At 39.5% G+C, this 21,858-nt stretch overlaps 1 protein-coding gene across 1 annotated transcript in view; it reads right to left on the reverse strand.

Moving 5' to 3' along the window:
- Positions 1–6,777: 6,777 nt before the first annotated feature.
- DNAJC12 (DnaJ heat shock protein family (Hsp40) member C12) overlaps positions 6,778–21,858 on the reverse strand; it is a 35,252-nt gene continuing 20,171 nt past the window's right edge. Inside the window, exons 4-5 of the mRNA NM_174096.2 lie at positions 14,462–14,666; positions 6,778–7,300 (exon numbers count right to left, since the gene is read on the reverse strand). Of these exons, the coding sequence (NP_776521.1) occupies positions 7,206–7,300; positions 14,462–14,666 (300 nt within the window). The 3' untranslated portion in view covers positions 6,778–7,205. The remainder of the gene's footprint in view (positions 7,301–14,461; positions 14,667–21,858) is intronic.

A 21,858-nucleotide genomic window follows, 5' to 3' on the forward strand; every position in this document is an offset into this window, starting at 1 on the left:
CTCCAGAGCCATATCCTTCATGGTGGAAATACAAGCCCAGAGAGAGATAGGTGTAGGAGGCCCGCAGATCCCTGTTGACCAGGCGGCTGAAGACAACTCCGTCTCAGTGGGATAATTCTGAGGTATCTGGGAGCTCATGGTTGATCGGTAATAAAGAGTTAAGCTAAAAAAAAAAAAAATGGTGTTAGCATGTCCTGGCGGCTGAGGATAGCCAAATAACTGATTCCAAAGCTTGCGACTGGAAAATAGGTTGGAGGGGGTCAAGGCTTGAAGGGGTGTCCCCTGATCTGTTCTGTCCAAACACTGTTGAAGCAAGAGCCATAGACCTCTGAACCCACGGCTCCCCCTGCCGGTCCCTCACCCACTCCTCTCCAGCTGGCAGAGGAAAGGCATTTGGGGTGAGGCCAAGGTGAAAGAGGAGAAGGACGGTCTTGGGAGAGCCAGTTCTGTGCTCCCAGTCAGGCGAGGGCAAGTCTCAGCAGCTGAGGAATTGTTTAAAAGGAGCCTAGAGAGAACAAGCCTCCGGAACAGGCCCCCAGGAGGCCCGTCTTCCCGCCAGCAGGTACTCAACGCGCGGCAGCGGCAGCAGGGGGCGCTCCAAGCAGCCTCCTCGGCTGGAGGTGAAAACCAGAGAGAACCCTGGCGAAGGCAACTGCCTTCGATGGTGACTGCCTCTCACAGACCTGTTGGGAGCCCAAATGAAGTGCTTCTGGGGCCAGGGGAACCCAAAAAATGACCAGTGACACGGAAAGGAGAACTCTAATCTCCTGTATGCAGGTAGAGCCATCAAGATGTTAATCATTTCATCTGTAACCTATTTAAGCTATGTGGTCCTCAACACGTGGCACTTTAGTATTACCTGGAGCTGTGAAAACCCAGCGCCCTTGGGATAGACATAGAGGCCAGTTAAGTCAGAGCCTCTGAGTTTGAGACCCAGACATCGAGGGGTGCATATTCCCAAGGCAGATTGCAAGACTGACAAAAATGATTTCATACACACACACAAAAAATAATTAAATTTAAAAATCTGTTTTCCATTTTATTGTAGTTTTTAGGATATAAAAAAGTTACAAATTCCTCCAGAAAATGGAATTCGTTGTGAGATTTAAACACGACACATGAGAAAATGCCTTGGAAACTGGTAAAGATAAGAGTTATTATTATTGTTGTTATTAGAACCTCCCCTGATAGTCTAGTGGCTGAAAAGTATTTAAATACTTTAATATACTCTGAAAACAAGTCACCATTGTCTTCAGAGATGGGATGTTATCAAGAATGGCATTGAACTCAAATGAATGTAAAAAAAAATAATTGAGGTGTTCGAGGCTGTACATATAGATAGATATATTAATACATACTTAATTGTAATCTCTCCTTTTCTATCTCTGCCCTTTTACTTAAATGAACAGTCAGAAAGGAAGAGTTATTAGAAAAAATGACGGAGAAGGAACATTCTCCTCTGCCTTTCCTGTCCTCACTAATCTTTGACTTCCTCTTCTGGACTACACACTTCATATGTTTCCACACTCTCCTGGCTCCCACCAGAGCCCTGGACAGGCCAACTCTGAACCTGGTCCTGAGCCAAGAGTCTATGTTCTATAAAGGGGAGATGCTTAATTCCAGCCTCAGGGAGAAAAAACTGGATCAGAGAATTCAAGTCATTTACCCTAAATCTCACGATAGGTTAGAACCAGAGAAAGATCTAATTCTCCTTCAACCTAACCTAGATTCCGCTGTGAAAACATTTACTCTTGGCTGCTAATTAATACAAAAGTCATCAAAACAGAAACACTGGAATACATGAGAGCCAAGGTGGGAGGAGAAAGTGTGAGGATGACCTGCCTGATGCAAAATGTTCTCCACCACGAGGGTAAGACGACAGAGGGAGCTGAGAATAATACTAAACACACAGCCACACTGATTCGTATCACAAAACCTCAAATTGAAGGGAATTGAAGCCTTTCTTGTGAGACATTTCATCATTTTCTCAGTAATTGCATCAGTTTTATAATTTCTTCCATCACTGAGTCCCCAGTAGCCCTGGCATCTCCTCGTCTGTGATATGGAGGTGGTAGGTAATGGTGTTTGCCTTCAGGAAATTAAAGACCCCTCTCAATAACTGCATTAGTCATCCACACTTGCTGCTATGATTGATCTTGTAACCACAATCAGATCTGGGCACGGAAAGGATATGAAAATTCATAAGCGGGAAAGCAACCTTATCTTCCCCTGATCTGGCTCTCTCTTTACGAGAAATATCTGCAAAGGTTTTTTTTTTGGGTTTCTAATTTGCTCATCAAAGGGCATGTTTTTGACAGGCTGGTATATGTCCATGGGCGACTAGGAACTATTGGGGATCATAGGAAATTGTGAATTCTGCCCAAGTTTTCAAGATTTGCTCTGTTGAGTTGCCCTTTACTTAAAAGAGCAAAAATGTTTTAGAATTGTATTTCAACATTTCAGGACACCCAGAAGCCATAACACTGAAAAGAATATCCTGAGCTCATCCTGTCTCTGTGGAAGATACTAGAAGAAAAGTACACTCTGATTTTATTTTTGCTTTATATCTTGGGCAATCCCTGGTATGGCAGGGGGTCACAGACAGCTGGTAAATTGTTCTATAAGCTTCAAACTGAGGTACTCAACAAAGTCTATCCTAGAGTGGAAAAGACTAAACACAAGAATCCCAATGAACATGAACTATTTTCTGGGTTTTACAATTCAGTGGCCCTAAGATCTGCAACTTACCAAATTGCATCTGTTGTTTGCTGAACTATATGATAATCTAATTATGTGTGTGTGAAAATCACTAAGTCATGTCTTTATAACCCCATAGACTGTAGCCTACCAGGCTTCTCTGTCCATGGAATTCTCCAGGCCAGAATACTGGAGTGGGTAGCTGTTCCTTCCGTTCTCCAGGGGACCTTCCCAGACCAGGGTCTCCCACATTGCTGGTGGATTTTTTACCATCTGAGCCACCAGAGAAACCCAATCTAATTCTAAATGTACATATACACTCTTTGATCCATTCCAATAAGAAGTATTTATCTTACAGTATATTTCACATACAAGAAACTGTATGTAAAGCTATTCACTACATTGCTCTTTGTGTTTCAAGGGAAAACTGAAATAACCTGGAAAGGCTCAAGTATAGCAAATTAAATAAATTATGGTTCACACAATGAAAACCATGTAGCAGATTAAGAAAAAAAAAAGGGTAGAATTTACATACTAAACATGGAAAAATCTCCAAGACATAGAAACTGAATAAATGAAAAGTATGACACAGGATGGAGAAGGTAATGGCACCCCACTCCAGTACTCTTGCCTGGAAAATCCCATGGACAGAGGAGCCTGGTGGGCTGCAGTCAATGGGGTCACTAGGAGTCGGACACGACTGAGCGACTTCACTTTTTTTCACTTTTCACTTTCATGCATTGGAGAAGGAAATGGCAACCCACTCCAGTGTTCTTGCCTGGAGAATCCCAGGGATGGGGAAGCCTAGTGGGCTGCCGTCTATGGGGTCGCACAGAGTGGGACACAACTGAAGCGACTTAGCAGCAGCAGCAGCAGCATGCCACAGGATAGTGTTCCCATTTGAGTAGAGAAAAGAACAGAAACACATGTATGTGTGTAATGCACAGGACATCTGGAAGGATATACAAGAAACAGTGCTTCTGAGATGGAGAAGTGGAGGAAAGGTAACGAGGAGAGAAAGAGGCCACAATTCTGTTAACTGATTATCAAAAGGTTTAATATGTAAGAATAGTAATAGTACACTTGGTGCTTACTATGTGCCAGGCATGTACTAATCATATGACATACCTAAACTAATACAGCATGCCCCTTTTAAACTACGAGATAGTCCAGTATCTGTCTTACTTCACTAAATTATCAACTGTGCTCAGTGTGCTAAGTTGTTTCAGTCATGTCTGACTCTGCAAACTCATGGACGGTAGCCTTCCAGGTTCCTCTGTCCATGGGATTCTCTAGGCAAGAATACTGGAGTCGGTTGCCATTTTCTTTTCCAGGGGATTTTCCCGACCCAAGGATCAAACCCATGTCTCTTACATCTCCTGTTGGCAGGCGGGTTCTTTATCACTAGCACCACCTAAAGTATTTTTATATCCTACACAAAGTGAAAGTTGCTCAATTGTATCTGACTCTTTGTGACTCCCCTCCAGGCCAGAATACTGGAATGAGTAGCCTATCCCTTCTCCAGCAGATCTTCCCAACCCAGGAATCAAACCAAGGTCTCCTGCATTGCGGGTGGATTCTTTACCAACCGAGCTATCAGGGAAGCCCCAATTGCTAGTACATAACATAATAATTTTCTCAAGAAATATGTGCCTCATTCATTCACTCATTCAATATCAAATATAAGAGAAACTAATTATCTTTACCATTTAGAGATGACTTAAGAGCTTAATCACTTTTATGTAAAATTATCTTTTCATAATCATTTTGCTATGCCATGAATTCAAGCCATAATCCAGTAATAAGTGGCTTTGAAAATGTGCTGTTACACATACATACAATTGTGATTGTGCTGGACACACTGGGGAATTCAAACAAATTACTGAGGAAAGTTGTCCAGTTTTCTTCTTACTTTTTATTCAAAGAGAAACACTCTTTCTTTTGATTGTATTATCAAAGTATAGTCACCTCCCTTTTTAAGTCTTGAGTTCAGGAGAATTCTTAACTGTTTTAATGTGAAAGATCTCCTACTAAGTTAGATGGAATCAAGTAAATAAAGTGCTTAGCACAAGGCTGACCTATCCAAAATCCCTATTCAAGTGGCACTCTTTCTTTAGAGGCTATTTCTTATTTAGAGGCTTCAAACATCATGGGAGAGGAAAGTAAACAAGAGCTAATGCTCAGTCTTATCAACAGTTGGGAAATATGTCTGTGACAAAAGCAGAGCAGACCGGGTGAGTAAGAATGTTTTTCCCTTCCACAAGTCATTAAAAGCTATCAGTGCTGTAAATCAGACGGTCTAGGCGAGAAAAAGAGGAAAAAATTAAAACCCTGATTCTTTAGATTCAAAAATTCAGTTATTCAATCTGGTATTTATTCGAGTGCCTATTTGGGCCAGGCAGGCATTATGACAGGCAACTATAGTCCAAAAACTCATTTTATTAATTTAACATGCATCCTCTTTTGAATTTACTGTTTTTGAAATAAACTTTGTAGATATGTTAACAATGTCAAAATACATTTTACTGAAGTGGTAAATGTTGATAGAAATAATTATTTAAATGGATGGCCCTGATTTTTGGATTTGACAAAACAACAGAACTTCAAATAATATTAAGGGAACCAATACAGGTTTGTATTTGTTTAAAAAAAAAAGTTTTCATCTATGTTAGGTACTGAATTATGTTCCCTTAAAATTCATTTATTGAAGTCCCAACTCCCAGTAGCTCAGAGTGTAACCTTATTTGGAGATGAGCTCTTTAAAGGGATGAAGTTAAAGGATGCTTTTAGGCCTCCTTTCGAATATGGGGTGCTAATCGAATATGACTAATGCTCATAAGAAGAAAGGCCTTTGTGAGGATAAAGCAGCCATCTGCTAGGCAAGGGAGAAGCCTCAAAAGAAACCAAATATGCATACACCTTGACCTTGGACTTCTAACCTCCAGAACCCTGAGAATTATTGTTTAAGCCACCCAGTCTGTCATATTTTGTTATGGCATCCCAACAAACCAATACAATCTACTATGACATTATTTCATAAAAGGAAAGCACATTTTAAGTCACAAAGGTAGGAAGGACATAATTTCTAAATTATTTTGCTTTAAAAAAAATCTTCCTAAATTTTTTTTTTTCACTTTGCTATAGAACAGTGAAAATTCTGTTTTGAACAAAGAACTCCTGCTCTAAAATCATTTTTCTTCTTAATTTTTCATTCACTTTTTTCCACAATAAAAAGTAACCATCAACTACACTCATGATAAACCTAGTAATTCCAACCTAAAAAGGACATATTACCTCATAGGTCCATTTTCATAGTTAGAATATAGTTTATAAATGTATCACCTGCTATATAATAAAAGAAATCTTGTAAAAACGTTTTCTCAAATGAATAATGTTTTAAATTTATAATTATTAAACTTGAAGTAGAAATATTTTTTTAAATTATTTTCAGAATACAACTGAATTATAAATTCATTATGGGGACTTGCCTGGTGGTTCAGTGATTAACAATCAGCCTTATCCCTGATAGCTCAGACGGTAAAGCGTCTGCCCGCAATGCGGGAGACCCGGGTTCTGATTCCTGGGTTGGGAAGATCCCCTGGAGAAGGAAATGGCAATCCACTCCAGCACTCTTGCCTGGAAAATCCCATGGACGGAGGATCCTGATAGGCTACAGTCCGTGGGGTCGCAAAGAGTCGGACACGACTGAGCGACTTCACTTTCACTTTCACTTTACAATGCAGGGGAGGCGAGTTCAATTCCTGGTCAGGGAACTAAGATCTCACATGCCTCAGAGCACTAAGCCCAAGCACCACAACTAGAGAGCCCGTCTGCCGCAACTAGAGAATCTGAGTGCTGCAACAAAAGATCTCTCATGATGCAACTAAGGCCCAATGTGTGTGCATGATCAGTCACTTCAATCATGTCCAACTCCACAACCCCATGGACTGTAGCCTGCCAGCTTCCTCTGCTCATGGAATTCTCCAACCAAGAATACTGGAGTGAGTTGCCATTCCCTTCTCCAAGGGATAAGGCCTGATCCAGCCAAATAAATAAATTTTTTAAGTAAAAAATTCATTATGAACTTTGGAAAGATTATTTATTTCATTCAATTTACACAAGTAATTTCACATTTCAAGTTCAGAGTCACAAAACATTTCTTGTATATCCAGCACTAATAAAGATCATGGTACATCAATGAAATATTTAACAACAGGGATTGATTTTTAATAGATCTCTATAAATAACATTAACAGGAAAATACACATAATACAATCTACTCTGGATCTAAGGGCCTTAATTTACTTCAATATTGAAAGAAACTAGTCTGAAGATTTTCTCATTTAAAAAACACATTGAGAGAATGGGTTCAAGGATGGAAGAATGATTTGGTACTCAGCAATTCACAAATATGACATTTTTAAGATCTGAAGAAAGACTGCAAGTTGGCAGCACAAGAAATGATCTCTCTTTCTCTCTCTGTCTCTCCTCTATGGAACACGGATATTTCATATTTCATAGTTTCTGAATTTCCTCAGGAGTTCTGAAGGAGCATCCCCAGACCAGCGGAAACGAAGGTGCCAACAGTTCACATTTGCAAAACCTGTAGAAGAGAGAAGGGGATATTTTAAAATCAAAGGTAGGAAAAGTCAAGCTTATCATAGTAAAGATTTCCTAACAATAAATGAATGTAAGGGTGAGTCTTTGGTATCAGTTTTTAATATCTTACATAAATGGATAAGCAGACTTTTGAATCCTTATGAACAGGAATTGGTTTATATGGATGAGAGGAGTTCACATGTTTAAATGCTTAAGAATAAAAGGATATTTATAGATGCTTCCAGTGGTAGGAATTTTGACAATTCACCTGCAAAGAAATTGGAAACTACTTTCAAACAGCTGCCAAAAGTAAAAGGTCAATGGAAAGAATCCCTGGAAATACAAATAATTTATTCTACAACAGTAAGATTTTTTTATTTTAATAAACAACTGTGTTGAAAACTAGAAAAAAGTTATGTTCATTCTCTACTACAGGAAGGGTAAATTGGCAAAATTCTTCTAGCAGGTAATTTGGCAATATTTATCAGACTCATTAAAATGTATAAACCTTTAAACCAGTAATTCTACTTGTAGAAATTTCTCTTAATGAAATAATCATGATGTGCCCAAGAGTTTAACTATAAGGATTTTATTGTGATACCATTTATAAATGTTTCAAAGAAACAATCTAAATCTTTAGTAACAGAAAATTGATTAAAAGGCTTTGATATAGTCATTAACAATTTTTTAATATTTATCATTATAGAAAAATGTTCATAATATATTGCTAAGTAACTAGTAGTTAGGAAATAATTTTGGAGAAGCCAATGGCGCCCCACTCCAGTACTCTTGCCTGGAAAATCCCATGGACAGAGGAGCCTGGTAGGCTGCAGTCCATGGGGTCGCTAAGAGTCGGGCATGACTGAGCAACTTCACTTTCACTTTTCACTTTCATGCATTGGAGAAGGAAATGGCAACCCACTCCAGTGTTCTTGCCTGGAGAATCCCAGGGATGGGGGAACCTGGTGAGCTGCCGTCTATGGGGTCGCACAGAGTCGGACACGACTGAAGCGACTTAGCAGCAGCAGCAGCAGGAAATAATTTAGACAGCATGATCTCATTCATAAATTCATTATTTACACGGATATTTATATAAAAGCTTTTTTAAGTCTACAAGGAATTACCCCTAAATGTTGATAGTAGCTATTCCTGAAGAGTTGCAATACATATGATTTTCATTCTTTATACTCTTTTTCTGTTCATCTGTATTTTCTTATTTTTCTACAATGAACAAGTATGCTTTATATTATTTTTTATGTTTAAAATATTTCCAATAAAACAGGTTACAGAATAATACATAAAATACAGAATAATAAATAATACATACTTCACTGATATTTAAAATATTATCTAAATATCTAGCAGGAAAAATATACACAGAATAGTTGACAGTGATTATCCCAGGAAAATAGGATCTGCACTTTCTTCAGAAGTATCAGATAAAAAAATCTGAAGAATTTCCATTTGGGGGAAAAGGCAAAAAGAAAATTGTTTCTGACAACCTGTAATTGGAAGACACACAAAAAATATGTACAGTGATATTCTTTTCATTTTAGGTATACTGCTGCTGCTGCTGCTGCTGCTGCTGCTGCTGCTGCTGCTAAGTCGATTCAGTCATGTCCAACTCTGTGCGACCCCACAGACGGCAGCCCATCAGGCTCCTCTGTCCCTGGGATTCTCCAGGCAAGAACACTGGAGTGGGTTGCCATTTCCTTCTCCAATGCATGAAAGTGAAAAGTGAAAGTGAAGTCACTCAGTCATGCCCGACTCTTAGCGACCCCATGGACTGCAGCCCACCAGGCTCCTCCATCCATGAGATTTTCCAGGCAAGAGTACTGGAGTGGGGTGCCATTGCCTCCTCAGTTAGGTATACTAACATATCTTAAAAATATACCAAAATAGCAGTAATAAATATTTCCCTAAGTGGTAAGACTGCAAGTTATTTGCTTGACTGTATTTTCCTCATGTTTCTACATTCAATATGTGTTATTTTTGAAGTTTAAAAAAGATGTTTTCACATTTGGGTTACCCTAGAAATAGACCCCAGACAAGAATTTGAATGCAAGTGGCTAATCTGGGAGGTGATCCCAAGAGACTCTGGTAGGGAAGTAGGGAAAGGAGCCACGTCTATAAAAGGTACATTTTCAGGAAGTTACTACTCTGGACAACTAGGGTTTGATCCCCTGGGGAGCCCTGGGAGACAATATTAAAAAAAAAAAAAAAAACTCCAGAGTTGTTCCACTTGAGGGGTGAAGGTATTGGAGAACTTATCCTCCCACTCACATTCATTATCTGATGGCTACATCCACAGGGTGTTTACTCCCTGGCACTTAACTGCCCGCTCACTTGCTGCCAAACCAGATTCACTGCCAGCGAAAGCCCTCTGGTGGGAGCCGTATGGTTGGCAATGCCTGGGAAGGCAGATGCCCAGAGGATATGTTGGCACATCAACAGCATCTGCTATGTTTGATTTTTTTTTAAACTCCAGGATGTTATGCAATACTATTTGATTCTAGAACTGTATTTATCAGAAGGCACATTTATTGCATATTTAAATGAAAATAAAGTAAACATTAGATTGTCTCGCATGTGGGTTTTCAGATGCTGTGCTTCTTTTTTTCCTGGTTGCAGTGAAGAGTCAGAAATGATGGGGGCTATTTGATGGATGTTTATGACAGAAGAGGCATCATAAGGCAAACTTCAAAGTAAATACCAAGCACTGCTTAAGGAAATCAACAAAAATGCTGAAAAGTTATGTGGGAAGCCACTTGGGACTTGGTAAAGCTGACATGAATAATATTTCTTAAATGCTGACATTATAAAAATTTTCATTGCCGTCAAATGAAATTATAAATAAGCATGCAACTGTACTTTGGCATATGAAAACCCAATTTTAAGGCACTACTCAGAACAGCCAATAATCTCTTAAATAACATTAAGAAAATACTGGTATATGCAGCCTTCAGCAAAATTTCCTAATTCTTATTCTTCAGTAGTAGCTTTCAGAACAGTGATCCTCTCCCCCTCTCACCCCCTTCACTTCCTTCCTCAACCATAGTATAATATACTTCATGATGTGAGGGTATCAAAACTGGCATCACAACTTGTTTAGAGTCAATTACAATATATCTACACTATGGAATATTTATCAATTGTTAAAACCAGTGAGTTCATCCTAAATATAAGGGTCTAAGGAGAAACCCCATAGTAATAAAAGCTAACACTAAAGAAGTACTGGCCATGTACCAGGTCCAAATAGTTTACATACATTATCTACTTCTCAAAAAGACCTTATAAGGTAGACACTAATATTTTAACCATTATAGAGAGATAAGAAGATATAAATACAGAGAGGTTAATTTGCTTGCCCAAGGTCACACAACTCAGCAGTGGAAAAAGCCAGGCTCTGGTTACAGAGTCTGTACTCTTAGTTACTGTATAACAGAGAGGAATGTGCACAGTATAACCCTCACAAACGAACATATGCTTATGCATGCCTTTGTTAACATAGAGAACCAGTGTAGAAGGAGACACACCTGGGCATTTGCACTGTTTTTTCAAGAAGTAGAAGCAGAGAAGGATGAGACACTAGGGTAGACACTAAGTTATTGTCTATGTATGATTCTTTGAATTTTTAAAAATTTTTTATTTTTTGGCTGCACTGCTCGAGATGTGGGACCTTAATTCCCAGACCAGGGATCAGACCTGAGCTCCCTGCCCCCTGGAAGTGGGGAGTCTTAACCACTGGACCACCAGGGATGTCCTGATTCTTTGAATTTTCAATGGTAAGCTCATATTACTTTGAGGCTTTTAAATATCTAAATAACTTTTTTAAAAAAAAGAGAAAATTTTATAGAATCTTATGAAAGGGATTTAAGTGTGGCCTTAGTGTGAGGCTCTGACATGATCAACCCCCTCAAGTCTGGTGAACTCAGAATAGGCCTGAATCTGAAATAAAAAGTCACAGGGAGGGCCTAGAGGTTCAGGAAGCACAAATCTGAATATTCCAAGGATAAATGGGGAAGCAGTCACGTGTTTGCCTGTATATGCAAACTATTGGGGGGCAGGGGGGGTGTTTATATGCGTATGTTTCCCTGAAACACTTCTTGGGACATCTGGCCTTCTGCTTTGATCCGTTTGTTATATTATAACCGTTGCCAGTTATGAGGCTGATGCAATCAACTGCAGGCTCTACGAAAGGATCTCTTGGAAAACCAGCAGAGGCATCTGAATGAAGCACCAAGAATCTTTATTCCCAACAAGAAATTAGCATGTAAAAATTCTCACCAAAGAGAGTTTAGAAGTGACTATTTCTAGAAAGACTATAGTTTACCATAACCTGTCTAATTACCTTCTTTTTTATAAGAAGTGTTTGAGGACATTCAGGAAACTTCTACTTAAAGGCTAGGGACTTCCCTGGCAGTCCAGTGACTAAGACTTTGCCTTCCGATGCAGGGGTGTGGGTTCGATCCTTGGTAGGGGAGCTAAGATCCCACATGGCCAAAAATCCAAAGCATAAAACAGAAGCAATATTGTACTTAAAGGCTAAATTCTACTGGGGTGTTGAAGGTAGTTAGAGTGTGGATACATAACACACCTATACAAGATAAACACAGTGGGATGGCCAGATAGACAAAGAAATGATAACCATAGCTAACAATTGCCCAGGGCTTGGTATAGGCAAATCACTGTCATAAGCATTTTGCATGGATCACCTCATTTAATCCTCTTGGTAACTCTATAAGAAGGTACCACTTAGATCTCTGTTTTGTAGATGAGGAAACTAAAGTGTGAAGGAGTTAAATAACTTTCACTTCCCTTCACTTCAGTCACTCAGTCATGTCCGACTCTTTGAGACCCCATGAACCGCAGCACGCTAGGCCTCCCTGTCCATCACCAACTCCCGGAGTTCACCCAAACCCATGTCCATTGAGTCAGTGATGCCATCCAACCATCTCTTCCTCTGTCATCCCCCTCTCCTCCTGCCCTTAATCCTTCCCAGCATCAGGGTCTTTTCCAATGAGTCAGCTCTTCGCATCAGGTGGCCAAAGTGTTGGAGTTTCAGCTTCAACATCAGTCCTTCCAATGAACACCCAGGACTGATCTCCTTTAGGATGGACTGGTTAGATCTCCTTGCAGTCCAAGGGACTCTCAAGAGTCTTCTCCAACACCACAGTTCAAAAGCATCAATTCTTCGGTGCTCAGCCTTCTTTACAGTCCAACTCTCACATCCATACAGGACCACTGGAAAAACCATAGCCTTGACTAGACAGATCTTTGTTGACAAAGTGGTGTCTCTACTTTTTAATATGCTGTTTAGGTTGGTTATAACTTTACTTCCAAGGAGTAAGCATCTTTTAATTTCATGGCTGCAATCACCATCTGCAGTGATTTTGGAGCCCAGAAAAATAAAGTCTGACACTGTTTCCACTATTTCCTCATCTATTTACCATGAAGTGATGGGACCAGATGCCATGATCTTGGTTTTCTGAATGTTGAGTTTAAGCCAACTTTTTCACTCTCCTCTTTGACTTTCATCAAGAGGCTCTTTAGTTCTTCACTTTCTGCCATAGGGTGGTGTCATCTGCATATCTGAGGTTATCGATAGTTCTCCCAGCAATCTTGATTCCAAGTAATATAAATAATAAATGGTAGAGCTAGAATGTGAGCTGACATGGTCTCCTTCGGTGTCTCTAGCCAAGGACTTTGGGCCTCTGGATGCATGCATGGCTCTGGGCCTTTGGACCACCACCTGGCACCCAACTTGGTCCTTGCTGCTTGAGCTCTTTCATGTGCATCTGGATTTTTAGGGGCTTCTCTCATGGTTCAGACAGTATAGAATCTGCCTGCAATGCAGGAGACCTGGGTTTGATCCCTGGGTTGGGAAGATCCCCTGGAGAAGGAAATGGCAACCCGCTCCAGTATTCTTGCCTGGAGAATCCCCTGGACAGAGGAGCCTACAGGGCTACAGTCCGTCGGATCACAAAAAGGTGGACAACAACTGAAGCAACTTAGCACAGAATGTGAACCCAGGTGGGTTAGCTAAGGAGCCAAGAGTTTAACCTCTGTAATACCCTGCTTCAGTGGACCTATACGTGGGTCAGATGTCTACAGAGCTACCTACAGGTAATGTATCTTCTGAGGATAGTGCAGTGCCTTAGAATGCAGACTCTGCAGTCAAACTGTCTCATCTCAGACCCCTTCCCTGCCACATACAAGCTGGATAACCTTGAGAAAATTATTCAGCCTCCCAAGGCTTCAGTTTTCTCATCTGTAAAATGAGAATAATACTTGTAATGAGGATTAAATAAATTAACTCATGTAAAATTAATATTAAGTAAGATGATAGATTTTAAGTAATATACATAAAGAACTGCACACAGTAAATACCCAACACAGGGATTTCCCTGGTGGTCCAGTGGTTAAGACTTTGCCTTCCAATGTAGGGGGTGTGGGTTCAGTTCCTGGTTGAGGAGCTAATATCCAACATGCCTCAAGGCCACAAAATCAAAACATAAAACAGAAGCAATATTGTAACAAATTCAATAAAGACTTTAAAAATGGTCCCACATCAAAAAACTTTTTAAAAGTTTTAAAATAAATAAATATATACATATATACCCAACACAAGCTAGCTAGTGTTATTTCAGTAAACCAGAAGATGATCCCAGAAATGTCTCAAGTTTTCGCTTGCAAGGAATGTGTTAAGGAATATATCTAGTTTCTGTGCTGATGCTAAGTATCTTTCAAGGTGCTGAAACAACATTTATAGTTGGTACTACTAAGTAATTGGAAAGGTTGAGAATACATACGATATAAAATGGGCCTTTTAATTTCAGACCTTCTCTGTTCTACAATGGAGAAGGCAATGGCACCCTACTCCAGTACTCTTGCCTGGAGAATCCCATGGATGGAGGAGCCTGGTGGGCTGTAGTCCATGGGGTCGCTAAGAGTCGGACACGACTGAGCGACTTCACTTTCACTTTTCACTTTCATGCATTGGAGAAGAAAATGGCAACCCACTCCAGTGTTCTTGCCTGGAGAATCCCAGGGACAGAGGAGCCTCGTGGGCTGCTGTCTATGGGGTCACACAGAGTCAGACATGACTGAAGCGACTTAGCAGCAGTAGCAGCAGCTGTTCTACAAACTACATGACATGACTTACCTGGAGAATCTGGATTTTGTGGGGAGAATGACTTCTCCACAGATTTGGATTCTTTCTGCTCCATTTTCTCTGTGGTTGAACCAAACTCCTCTTTCTTTATCTCTTTTTGCTCATCCTGTTCCTCATTTTCAATTTTGTCAGTAGGAGTCTGGTCAGATTCTTCCAACATCAGATCCTTTTTTCCTCTGACAGCCCAGTGCATTGACTACATTAATTGAAAGCAGATGTATAATATAACATCCATATTATATAGTTTCTATATTTAAAGTTCAATATGTAGTAACAATTAACCTACTATTATAGTGCCGATTAACAAAATGTTAGACTTGACTATTAGCCAGATAGTAATCAACTAATTCAGATATTAATCAATTAATCCTCACTGATTTGGAAAACTAAGACTATGAGAAGAAATTTGTATCCTAGTATAAAGGAAAGGGACCAGCATCAGATAAATTAAAATAATGACGTTTACCCAGAAAATTAGCCATAAAATTACCATATGTCCAAGAAATTCAGTTCCTAGATATAAAGAATTGAAAACAGGTGTTCAAAGAAAAACTTAGACACAAATATTCATAGCAGTCATGGAAATAATCCAAATGTCCATCAATTCATTGGATAAACAAAAATGTGGCACATCCATGCAATGAAATACTATTTGATCATAAGAAAGGAAGAAAATACTACAATATGGATAAACCTTATAAATATTATGCTTAGTAAAAGAAGTCAAACATAAAAAGCCACATTTTATATAATTCCAGAATAGACAAATTCATACAGATAGAAAGCAGATTAGTGGTTACCAGAGGCTGGGTGAGAGGGGAATAGGAAATGATTGCTAACAAGGACAGGGGTTTCCTTTTGGGGTGATGAAAAAGATATCAAACTAGATAGTGATGGTGGGTGAACATCATTGGGAATGTACTTAGTGCCACTGAACTGTACACTTTAAAATGGTTAAATGGTAGGTTTTATGTGTATTTTACTATCAAAAAACAAACAACTGGACTGTGTACCTTGAGCCGTGCCAGAGATTAAACCTACTACTGTTGTGACCTTCCTTCCAGCCATGATCAATGCAGAGCTGGCAAATATTAGAATTCTGGGTTATACATCTTCTCTTTAAGAAAACTCATGGCACAAGCAGTTGTTGTTCAGTCAGTCGTGTCCAACTTTTTGCGACCCCATGGACTGCAGCACGCCAGGTTTCTCTGTCCTTCTCCATCTCCTGGAGCTCACTCGAACTCATGTCCATCGAGTCAGTGATGCCATCCAACCACCTCATCCTCTGTCGTCCCCTCCTCCTCCTGCCTTCAATCTTTCCCAGCATCAGGATCTTTTCTAATGAGTCAGGTCTTCACATCAGTGACCAAAGTATTGGATCTTCAGTATCAGTTCTTCCAATGAATATTCAGGGTTGATTTCCTTTAGGATCGACTGGTTTGATCTCCTTGCAGTCCATGGGACTCTCAAGAGTCCTCTCCAACACCACAGTTCAAAAGCATCAATTCTTCAGTGCTCAGCTTTCTTTATAGTCTAACTCTCACATCCATACATGACTACTGGAAAAAACCATTGGTTTGACCCTATGGACATTTGCTGGCAAAGTAATGTCTCTGCTTTTTAATATGCTGTCTAGGTTTGTCATAGCTTTTCTTCCAAGAAGCAAGCATCTTTTAATTTCATGGCTGCAGTTACCATCTGCAGTGACTTTGGAGCCCAAGAAAATAAATTCTGTCACTGTTTTCATTGTTTCACCATCTATTTGTCATAAGGTGATGGGACTGAATCCATGATCTTAGTTTTTTGAATGTTGAGTTTTAAGTCAGCTTTTTGACTCTCCTCTTTCACCTTCAAGAGGCTCTTGAGTTCCTCTTCACTTTCTGCCATAAGGGTGGTATCATCTACATATCTGAGGTTATTGATATTTCTCCCTGCAATCTTGATTCCAGTTTGTGCTCCATCCAGCCAGGTATTTCACAATATGTACTCTGCATATAAGTTAAATAAGCCAGGTGACAAATATAGCTTTGACGTACTCCTTTCCCAATTTTGAACCATTCTGTTGTTCCAGGTCTGGTTCTAACTGTTGCTTCTTGACCTGCATACATGTTTTGGAGGAGTTTTCTTTAAGAAAACTCATGGCACAAAGCAGGAAATTAGTCAATATTTATTGTGAAATATCTGTCCTAATTTTAAGAGAATTCACTTCAAGTCCAGTTACCATCAAATAACTAGAACTTTTAAAATATCTTTCCATTTGATTTTTCTAATGATACTGTGGACTTCCCTCAGAGAAGGCGATGGCACCCCACTCCAGTACTCTTGTCTGGAAAATCCCATGGATGGAGAAGCCTGGTAGGCTGCAGTCCATGGGGTCGCAAAGAGTTGGACACGACTGAGTTACTTCACTTTCACTTTTCACTTTCATGCATTGGAGAAGGAAATGGCAACCCACTCCAGTGTTTTTGCCTGGAGAATTCCAGGGATGGGGGAGCCTGGTGGGCTGCCATCCATGGGGTCACAGAGAGTCGGACACGACTGAAGTGACTTAGCAGCAGCAGCAGCAACATGGACTTCCTTGGTGGCTCAGATGGTAAAGTATCTGCCTACAATGCAGGAGACCCAGGTTCAATCCCTGGGTCGGGAAGATCTCCTGGAGGAAGAAAATGGCAACCACTCCAGTATTCTTGCCTGGAAAGTCCCATGGATGGAGGAGCCTGGTAGGGCTACAGTCCATGGGGCCGCAAAGAGTCGGACATGACTGAGTGACTGCACTTTCCTCCCATTCATTAATAGAATTATTCTGGAGACTTTTTATGGGATGTGTCTGTATACATTACGGAAGGTTTCTGAAAGAAAACACAAGAAACTACAATGGTGGCTTTCTGGGAGAGGGAAGTAGCACTGAGGTATGAAATAAAGATGGACTCACTTTTTATTACATATCCTATTGTACTAGTTTGTTTTTTAAAAAACAAAAGTGTTTTATTATTTTTTAAGTTACAGTTTCAGAAAAATCAGGGACCATAAATCAAATGTTGGGCATTTCCTCATTGATGTCTATATTAAAACTTTTATATTTTTAGACAAACACAAGATTCAAAACACTTGAAAACTCTCCCCAGATACCTGATATCCTAGAATGGTGTCCAATATACTTGATAGTGGTCCTTTGCCAAATAATTTAACTGTGTAATTTTTCCAACCTAGCTCTGGCTACTGATGGTGATGTCAGGAGTGAGGAAAAAATGAAAAATGGATCTTCCAAATGGAGCAAAGGTAAGAAACCATTACTTTTACCTATGCATACTTTTGTACCCTTTTCACATATGTCCCACATATGTATTTCCTTCTTTTTTTTTTTTTTTTGGCCGAGCTACATGGCTTTTGAGATCTTATTTCCTTGGCCAGGGATTGAAGCTGGACCATGGCAGTGAAAGTGTCCAGTCCTAACCTTGAGACTTTCAGGGAACTCTCTGTATTTCCTATTAAGATGCTTAAAACTGGATGGATGAGTAGATAAATTAAAGGCAGAATAGATGAATACAGAGTAAGAAAGAGAGAGAGTTTGCTGTATCAAGAATATTCAAGTAGAATAATTAGCTGTGGCATAAGCAAAACAATAAACATAACTGTTTCTTGAAATCTCATCTGATACTGTGGGATGCTGTTCCTAAAGCACTACTGAACAGTAACCTCTGTTACTCAGAAACCCAAGAAAAACCCAAAAGCCATGTATTGGGGCAAATTAAAACCACAGAATAAATTATTTTCCTAATAATGAGGATATTGTTTTCCTGTGCTAAAAAAAAAAAAAAGAATAAAAGCAGAGCAAGAGCACAAAACAAAAACATTGATTTTCTGAAGTCCAAGGCTTAGTGAATAAATTCAGAAGTTGTGACATTTAAAAATTGTGCCAAAACTCACAGAAGGGGCCACTGCCTCTGCTACACACACATCCCATGATGCAAGGGACTTCAGGCTTTTCATCTGCAATGCACTGAAGTCTGAACTCTCTCAAAATACTGCAGCTGCCAACTCCTTCCCAGAGCACCACTTTATTTGCCAGTTTGAACAAAGCAACATGGGGAGGCAGTGGCCCATTACATGTGGACTTGGCCATGTTTGCTTACCCAAGCAACGTGAGGGGGATGGGGCCGGGAAGCAGCAGGGATCATCAGCATCTTACAGAACTTAGAGTGATACCATAATTTCTTACCACTTGTCTCAGGAGCACTAACACTGACCACATAGACAGGAACCAGGAGAAGCACCTCATCAGAAGAAAGGGAAAGTACAAACTGGTAAAATGCTTCCTTGGAATCTTAAATAAATCTGTTCATCATCATTTTTTAAGAGAATTTAGAAATGCTAATAATATGGTGTTTATGAATAGCAGCCAACATGATCACAAATGGGCTTCCCAGATGACGCTAGTGGTAAAGAGCCTGCCTGCCAATGCAGGAGACTTAGGAGGTGCAGGTTCAATCCTCGGGTCAGGAAGATGCTGGGAAGAGGGCATGACAACACACTCCAGGACTCTTGCTGGGGAATCTCATGGACAGAGGAGCCTGGTGGGCTACAATCCATGGGGCCACAAAGAGTCAGACATGACTGAAGTGACTGAGCACACACATGATGACAAATGGATGAGCTCAACTAAATTAAAAGGTACAAAGATACATTCAAATATAGATAAATAAATATATATGTAGATACACATACATAAAATATACATACTAGAGGGCAATATAGCCTTGTGCACACCCTAAAACCATAACGATATTCAAGCCTTCTGCCTTGATCCAACCAGAGAACTCACTTCTTTCCACATTCAACCTGTCTCTCCTCAACTGCAAAGGAGCATCATCCTAATTCCTCTTCCCCAAAGAAAGAACCAATAAAGCAAAGTCATCATTCAATGTAACTGGCTCTCACACTAACAAATGATGGGCAGAAAACACTGGAAGGAAATGCATCAAAATACTAATGGGGTTATCTTGGCATGGCAGCATTATAAAGTCTTTTTTTTTTTTCTTTTTATATTTTGGTGTCTTCTAAATTTTCTCTGACAAGTCTATATATATGTACAACTAGGTTTTAAAATTTTAATTAAGGACTTCCCCAGTGGTGCAGTGGTTAAGACTTCGCACTTCCATTGCAGGAGACACAAATTTGATCCCAGGTTGGGGAATTAAGATATGGCATGCCAAAGGGTGTGGCCAAAAATAAAAAATTAACAAAATAAAAATTAGATGGAGTTATGATTGCCAAAATATATTAAGGAGGGAGTTTCTGGGTACCAGTAATATGTGTGTTGGGGAGAGGAGAAGTTACAAGTATACACTTCACAACTGTTTGCTAAATTATAAATGCAGGTGTTGAGCATTTTTCTGTAGGTTTTATTTCAAAATAAAAGTGTTAATTTTAAAAAGAGGCAATGGCTTCAGCTGGTGTAAAATATAATCTAGTTTTAGTTTGGTTGGGTTGAGTCTGTTGTTATTGTTTTATTTGCTTAGTTTCTTGGGTTTTTTGCATGTGCAAGGAATAGAGGAGGCTGGCCAGTGGCTTTGTCTGTGGAGGGCAAAGGATACTGAGAAACTTAGTGAAAGACTGAGAGTAAGAAATGCAAGCTTTCAGGGCTCAGAGAACTGAAAACGTGAGCTGTATGTGTCACAGGTCAGCTAGGTGGCCTGTATACAATATCTTGACTCTCTGTCTCAGTACTTCTCTCTCAGAATAAAAGCGCCTACAGTCTGCCTTAGATGACAGGGTGAGGATTAATGACTGACCTATAGTAAATACTCTGAAAGCATTTGTAGTAACTGATACAGCATGGGACATTTTTAACAGCTTATGAGAATGTTTTTCTCAGAATTTTATTTTCACTATGGCTTCGCTGTAACCCTTTCCCCAGAACCATCCTCAAGCCATTTTGGAGGAAGAACCATTCACACCGTGGATTCCTTGGGGTAAAACCATTTAACAAGATAGCAATGATTTCCCTAAGATTCTTTAAGCTGGAAAGGTATCTGTTTTCAAGTTATTCCAAGATGTGAAGGCCACAGTTACTGAAGTCCCCACTTCATATTCCCTTTTTTAAACCAACATTACATATCTAGATTTAAATTTCCCTTTTTTAAACCTATATTACATATCTAGACTTAAATTTCCAACATACTCATTGACCTGATCGAACACTTTTTTAGTTGTATAATTGCTTTACAATGTTGTGTTCGTTTCTACTGTACAGAAAAATGAAAGAGCCATTCATACCTATACATCCCCTCCCTCTTGGTGATTGATTTATCAAAAGTTTTACAAATTAAACTATCAGGAGGAGCTTCTAAAAAGGAAAAAGTAAAATCAATAGCTGGTTAAGTGACAAGGACTTGCAGTGGGGGAAAAAAATACAAATTAGAGTTTCATCACCGTTGAATGATAGAAATGTATCATCCCTGAAGCTGTGTGAGGAATTTGCTCTAGGAGATTCTCATGTTAGGAACCTGTGTGATGCTGCAAAAGTGCATTGTGATTTGTCCTTAGGGCAAGGAAACATGCAGATGTGTTTCAGATAAATGTCACCTAAAATTTCAAGTCCTGAATTATAACCATTTTATTGTCAGAATGGCATATGTAGTATATCTAGTCCAAATACCCTAATGATGATATTTATCTACACAATGGTAGTGATATAATAGGTGGTGAACAAAACTAGGTATGACAATTGTTTTAATTTCTCTAGAGTAGTGAGTGTGAAAGGATGGATAAAAAAATGCACACACACAAAAAAAACGACAACTAAAATGTTATAGAGAACCTTACTTCTGCTGTGATGTTTTCACATGCAGAAATCACTATGAGAATTAGAACAGAAAGGAATGAAAGGAAGTTACAGAAAGTCTATCTGGGACTTGCCTAGTGGTGCAGTGGTCAAGAATCCGCCTGCCAAAGCAGAGGACACGAGTTCAATTTCTGGTCCAGAAAGATCGCAGGTGCTACATGGCAACTGAACTTGTGTGCCGCAGTCACTGAGCCCATGTGCCTCAACTACTGAAGCCCGTGTGCCCCAAAGCCCGTGCTCCACAACCAGAGAAAGTCCACACACAGCAACAAAGACCAGTGCAGCCAAAAATAAATAAATAAATAAAAAATTTTTTAAAAAAGAAAGTCTATCCAGTGAGGTACAAAACACATGAAACTTGGTGTAGGGATTTCAAAGTTCACTGAGGAAGAAACACAGAAACAGCATGGTTGAGCCCAAACAAAGAAGACTGTGCAAGGAAAAATATCACTGCTGATTTAAAGTGGAAAGATATGCATTTCATCATTTTTGTACTACTAATAAAAATAAATCCCAAACCAAACGCTAGCCCAGCATAGTATTT

Source organism: Bos taurus, chromosome 28 (assembly GCF_002263795.3).
Source record: "Bos taurus isolate L1 Dominette 01449 registration number 42190680 breed Hereford chromosome 28, ARS-UCD2.0, whole genome shotgun sequence".
Classification (NCBI taxonomy): Eukaryota; Metazoa; Chordata; class Mammalia; order Artiodactyla; family Bovidae; genus Bos; species Bos taurus.